The following is a 6,090-nucleotide window of genomic DNA, read 5'->3' as shown; positions in this document are numbered from 1 at the left end:
AACCCGACCCGTTTTTCAAACGGGTCGATTTCTGGAACCCGAACCCGACCCGTTTTGCATTCGGGTTGGGTCCAACCCGGATTTTTCGGGTCGGGTTCGAGTCGGGTTTTCGTGTCGTGTCAAATATTGACACCCCTAGCTGGCGCCACACACGAGCTCGCCCTCGTGCGCACCCGTGCTTGCCCGCTGGCGCACCGCCGCACCCTCGCTCGCTCGCTAGCGCACCGCCGCACCCGCTTCGCCCGCTAGAGCCCGCTTCGCCCGGTTCGCCCACGCACCCCGCTGGTCCCATGTCGGGTCGGGTCAACCCGGTAACCCGCCGTGTCGGGTTCAGGTTCGGATTTCCGACCCGTTTATCTACCCGGGTTGGATTACAGTTTGCACCCGAGTCAGTTCGGATTCGACCCGAACCTGGCCCGTGACCCGAAATTGACACCCCTATATAGCAATACACATTCGTGATACACATCAAAATGATGGCATGACACGTTCTAATTCGTCTCAAAACAAGTAAAGTAACCGCGCGTAATAGTTTCGCGTGCATATGAGACTTTAATTTTGCATGCGACATATGGGCCAATATAAACCATTGTGACATCTTTTTGCCAATTTTCAACAAATTACAATCAATTGGAGTCACCAATTTCAAATTTCTGATGCAAGTATTTGAACTGTAATAATCACTCAAACACAAAAATGTCACTATCAACGAAACAAATGCCAACATTTATGTCTTCTTTTGCCATTTGTAGTTTTTTTTTTTCCTTCCACAATTACTCTGTCGATTTCCCGAGAAACCTTCCAACAAATCCAACTATATTAAATGAAATTAATATTGCTAATTGACAAGTGGATGCCAATGAAGAAATCCATCTATTAATAATAAAGTTTTTTAAGTGGATAGAAAATAACTATGAGATCCTGCATTTATGAAATTTGATGCTGGTAGGCTCACCATAAAATCTTAAAGGAGTCTATCCCAATTAATGATCTTATGAAAAAATTCATAATATTCTTAATGTCAAAAATTTTTTTTCTCCTAACGAACTTTAGAACACATGCAAGGATCTTGACTATTGCTGAGCATGTGGATCAATTCATAACTTACAACTAACTAGCATTCATCAGGACTTTCCTAGTGACGAAATTCATAACTATTACCGAGGGATTAGTTACGCCTCCATGCACCTCCTTTGGGAGAACTTTTATAAGGTCCGGTGTAAGGACGTAGAGGAACGTCCGGTCGGAGGTAAAATCCCGCCAAAAAACTCGGTATTTGCTAGGTATTATTTGATAATAACGAGGAATACCGCTCTTTGAAGATCAATACCGAGTTATACCGAGTTATACCGAGTTGTACCGAGTTTTTTCTAGGAAAAACTTGGTACAACTTTTGTATAACTCGGTATTGCTCGGTATAGCTCGGTATAACTCGGTATTGAGTCTTCACGTAATGGTATTCCTTGTTATTGTTTGGTATTGCTCAGTATTTGCTAGGTATTTCTCATTTTTTGGCGCGATTTGGCCTCCAACCGGACGTTCCTCTACGTCCGGTCGGAGGACGTAATAATTGTTCCATTTGGGGTGGCAGGGGGTAGGTACCCCATTATAAAAAAATCAATAATAAAGTTTAAGGCATCAGTTGAGATAATTTTTGTACTGTCTTTTAAAATAAAATTTTAGTACAAAATTTATAATTCAATAAGTTTTTAAACTAAAAAATAGCTTTAGAAATAATTAAGAAAGTTGTCCCTAACGAAATCTAAAATTAAATTAAGGGTTCATTAGGGACGACTATAACTTTTTGTAGATTGTAGAGCAAATAAATTTTTTTAAAGCAAGCATAAATTTTATTTTAATTAAATAAAAAGAAGTGGCTAAATAAAAATTAAAATTGCGATATAAAAACAATGAAATTGTCCCAAACCTAGCCTATGAAATTTTTTTTTGTTAAATTGGATGGTCATAGTGAATTACCACGTCAACTTTTTTGATTTTTAATTTTGATGCTTATCCTATAAAACCATATAATTATTTTATTGAGCGAGGGGGGATTTATAATTTTTAAAAATGGTAAATATTATTGTAGCATGCCATTTGGCATTAAAAAAAGGACAAAGTCAAATAAGACCAATTGTTGCAAATAAAAAGTTGAAATAAATTGAAACTCTTACCTATTTGATGATAAAGTATTTAAAAATAAAAAATAATAATATAATATGATTTAAATATTGAAAATTATGATTTGAATGGTTATAAGTTGGTGTTTTCAGTCTGATAAAGAAATTAAAAATATATAACAGAAGTTAGACAAATAAAAGTAGTAATTTAATTTTACTCAATGGATTTAAATTAATAATTAAAATTTGATTTATGTCATTTTTCAAAATTATTTTTTATTAAAAAAGCTACAAATTGAAACTTTGGTTGATTAAATTCTTTCAATTTTTTCCATCTTTAAGACGTTTTGTGTTTTTGGCAATTATTTGAATTAAATAATTTAATCTTCGTATTCATTATTTTAAGATTAATTCCTAATTAATTAGAAACTATAGTTATCTTAACTTTAATACTTGTTAATTATTATTTTGTCAGTCATAGTAACCTGAAACTGACCCGAATATGACCCGAAATTGACATGAAAACTCGTATTGACTCGGAAACCCAAAATTGACCAGATTTTGACCCGAAAATCGAAGATTGACCCGATTTTTGACCCAAAACTAACAATTTTAGGTCAACTTCGGGTCATTTGTGTCGTGTCGGGTTGATCTGGACCTGAATTGGGACGGATAGGGTTGACCCGAATAGTGTCGGGTCAGTCCGAGTTCGATCCGAACCCAACCTGTTGACCCGAATTAACATCCCTAACATGAGATGGTAAACTGGTAATTTTGTTAAAAAATGACCAACTCGAGTTACTCGAGTGTAAATAAGACATTTTTTTAATAAAATTAAATATTGTAAAAACTAAATTTTAAAATTGTTATTAATTAACACCATTAAATCATTAATATTAATTAATCATTATTTAATTATCGAGATTCGACGGATTAGAAATCCACTACGGCGATATTTAAATCCGGCTAGGAGTGATTTCAGATCCGTAGCCGGTTCAAGGTTGGTGTCTCGTTGAAAGTGGAGAGAGAGAGAGAGATAGAGAGAGAATTATTTTAGGGCAACAAAATCAGTTTCCTTGGGGCGCCATCTTCCTCAGCAAAATCATTTACAGATCTCTGTGTCGATTGCTTCTCAATAGTTGGGCTGATCGTTTTTTGGTCTTCCTAGCTGGCGATTTTTGGTGATGCTGCTGCTGTTTTTCAGAAATGGAGTTCAGTTATAGAGGAATCAGATGAAGTGGATGAGTGCACGTACCAGGGACGAACTAATGCTTCTTTGGATGAATTCGTGAGTTTTTTTTTTTTTTTTTTTAATATTGTAGGTTTAGAGGAGCTTTTGTTCTTTATCTGAAGTTTTTGGTTGCCGATCTGTGGATTTAGGGGATTTTGGATGTGGAAATAGTGAAATTGAAGAAAGTTCAAGTTGCGTGTATAGACAGTCGGCGTATTACTGTCGGACCTTTTTGACTCGTGTTGTAGAAACCTTAGTAGAACTTCGCTTGTAGATCGGAGCTGAGGAAGTGCGATCTCAAGGTTCGGCGCTCTATAACTCTTATATGTGGCGATTATCGTCTAGATCGGCAGTACTTTACTCTGTTTTCAGTTCTAATTTGTATGTACGCTATGCCGGATTTCTTTGTGCTCGATCTAAAGTTGGATTTATTTCAATTGGTTTTCTTTGGTAGATTTGCTTGATATGGAGACGCTTGTTGTTATCGCTCGCAACCAGGCATGCAGAAGAAGCAAGGCACATATCTCTGATGGGTTCGAAATTTCTCCTTCAAGTGGATTCAAAGGGATCAACTGCCGGACCTTCCAGTCCGGTTGCGGAATTCTTCCTTCTCCTGCACCGATTTTACCTTCTTATAGCAATGCCCTGGAGCTCAAAAGCTCGGGAATCCGATCAGAAACCCCAAAACCAACCGGGAAAAGCAACCCTATTACAATTAGCCCTAACTCATCCCTAAAATTTTCCGTCTTCTGTGATGAAATCTCTTGCTCTGAGCTCTGGGCTGGTCCTACATACTCGAACTCCCCACCTCCGAGTTCACTTCCCATCCCTAAGTTCTCTCTCCGCCCGAAAAGAAGTGTTTCACTTGACCTTCCTGATCTGGGCTCTGACACTGAGCTTAAGCCGGTGGCTAAGTCTGCTCCGGCTTCGCCTGGAAGGGATTCCCCCCTATCCCATGCTAATGATTTCTTTTATTGTACTGCTTCTGCGACACAAAATCTACGACGGATTCTCAATCTAGATCTTGGGAACTGAGGTCTTGAGGATTTGGGTTTCTTTAGTTTTGCAAGGCGCTGGTGCGGTTGTAGTTTTTTCGATAACTTGTATGTACAAATTGTGAATAACTTGTTGGGTGGTGTGGCTTCTTACCTATCGGGATAGTCCTGTCGAAACAACTTTAAAAGGTTATTTAAAGTAGCAGTGAGGTTGATGTCTAGCTCAATGCTTAATCATAAATTAGGCTGTGGCTCTGTCTGGTAATGGGTGTTTCTCTGCCTGCTGAGATTTCTACCCTTTAAGTTTCTCTATCCTTGGCTTAAATCACTTGTTTTTCAATTTTATTATAAATTCCTAGTAGTTTGATATGAGTCTATGCCACATGATCCCTGTACATGTCTTTGTCTCAGTAGAACAAGTAGGATTCTTTGCATATCAGGAGTAAAAGTCGAGTCTTTAGTTTATCATCTAGGTTGCTTTCCTTGGTTATGTATCATTCCTCTTCCCTTGTTCTTCTCTGCTTGTTTCTCTTTCTTTCTCACCTCAGTCTTTTTGCCTTCCTAAGGCTTCCCGTATCCCTGGCCACTTTTTCTGGTTTTTTGTAAAGGAAAAGTTGGGAGGGTGAAAGAATGACTACACTTCTATTTTCTATGTTTTTTTTTTCTTCTTGCATATAGGCCATAGCTGCTGTTCTTTTGCTTGTGTCCTTTTTTTCCCAACTCCACAGAATTCTAGCTTCATCATTCACCTTAGAACTTTCAGTTCCATGTTCGTCTTCATCTTCTGCTATTTTGTAGCAGAAGCTTCCTCTTCTATTTCTAAGTTTCAGAGTCCCCCTGTTCGTAGTTCTGTGGTTCCAAGTATTATCTTCATGGAGTTCGGCTTAAAAAACTCTTCATATCAAGGTACATAGATTTACTCCACTTTCATTGCTTAGCAGCACAAAATATTCTTTATTATGGGAATCAACATCTAAAATTTCATCTTTTTTTCTTCTTTCTGCCTTTTTTTAACTAGATCTCTACCGAAGAATGCAATGTGGTGCTGGTTCTTCCATAAGACGGATCTAAGTATTTCAGGCGGTAATGTAATCCGTTGTCATTTTACCCTTCATGAATAACTGCTATCTGTTGCTCCTTGTATTTTACAAGGAAGTTGATGAGTTTATCTGTAAAATTGCTATCCTCGGATGCAATTAGATTTGAATTTTAGTTTATGTTTTCATCTATGTTGTATGCTTCATTGTTAACTGAGATACTATTCAGTTTGACTTTCACTCTAAGTGCTACCTTTTTTAAGTTGATCATATACGACTGATTTACAGCATTGATCTTATTGACTGGTTGTTATTTTGTCACTGTTTAATTTGAGTGATTTTCCACCCAATTAATCTTTTTATTTTTGCATATCTTTTGACTAGTATGGTTGAAGTGGAGGAATGCATCGGATTTGTTGTGTGATAGAAAAGTCCCCCTCAAACTCAAGGGAAAATTCTGTAAGATGGTGGTGAGACCTGCAATGCTTTGTGGTGCTGAATGTTGGCTATTAAAAGAGAATCATAATACAAGTGTTGCAAAGATGAGGATGCTCATGAGGATGAGTGGCTTTATCGTTCGAGATAGGATACAAAATGAGCATATACGATAAAATGATAAGATTATAGAGAGTCACCTTAGATGGTTTGGTCACATAAAATGGCGGCCTTCCGACGACCCTATTAGGAAAGTTGAGGTATTAGATTTG

General features: G+C 37.6%; 1 protein-coding gene across 1 annotated transcript; it reads left to right on the top strand.

The window, feature by feature from the left end:
* The first annotated feature begins 3,096 nt into the window (after positions 1-3,096).
* LOC110094786 lies at positions 3,097-5,682 on the top strand. The gene is made up of 4 exons (XM_020820115.2): positions 3,097-3,408; positions 3,501-3,653; positions 3,806-5,252; positions 5,365-5,682. Exon 3 carries the CDS (start codon positions 3,817-3,819, stop codon positions 4,384-4,386), a length of 570 nt encoding a protein of 189 aa, XP_020675774.1. The 5' UTR covers positions 3,097-3,408; positions 3,501-3,653; positions 3,806-3,816; the 3' UTR covers positions 4,387-5,252; positions 5,365-5,682.
* The last annotated feature ends 408 nt before the right edge of the window (positions 5,683-6,090 follow it).

This window comes from Dendrobium catenatum, unplaced genomic scaffold (assembly GCF_001605985.2).
Source record: "Dendrobium catenatum unplaced genomic scaffold, ASM160598v2 fragScaff_scaffold_22, whole genome shotgun sequence".
NCBI lineage: Eukaryota > Viridiplantae > Streptophyta > Magnoliopsida > Asparagales > Orchidaceae > Dendrobium > Dendrobium catenatum.
This window is presented reverse-complemented; position numbering and strand designations above follow the sequence as displayed.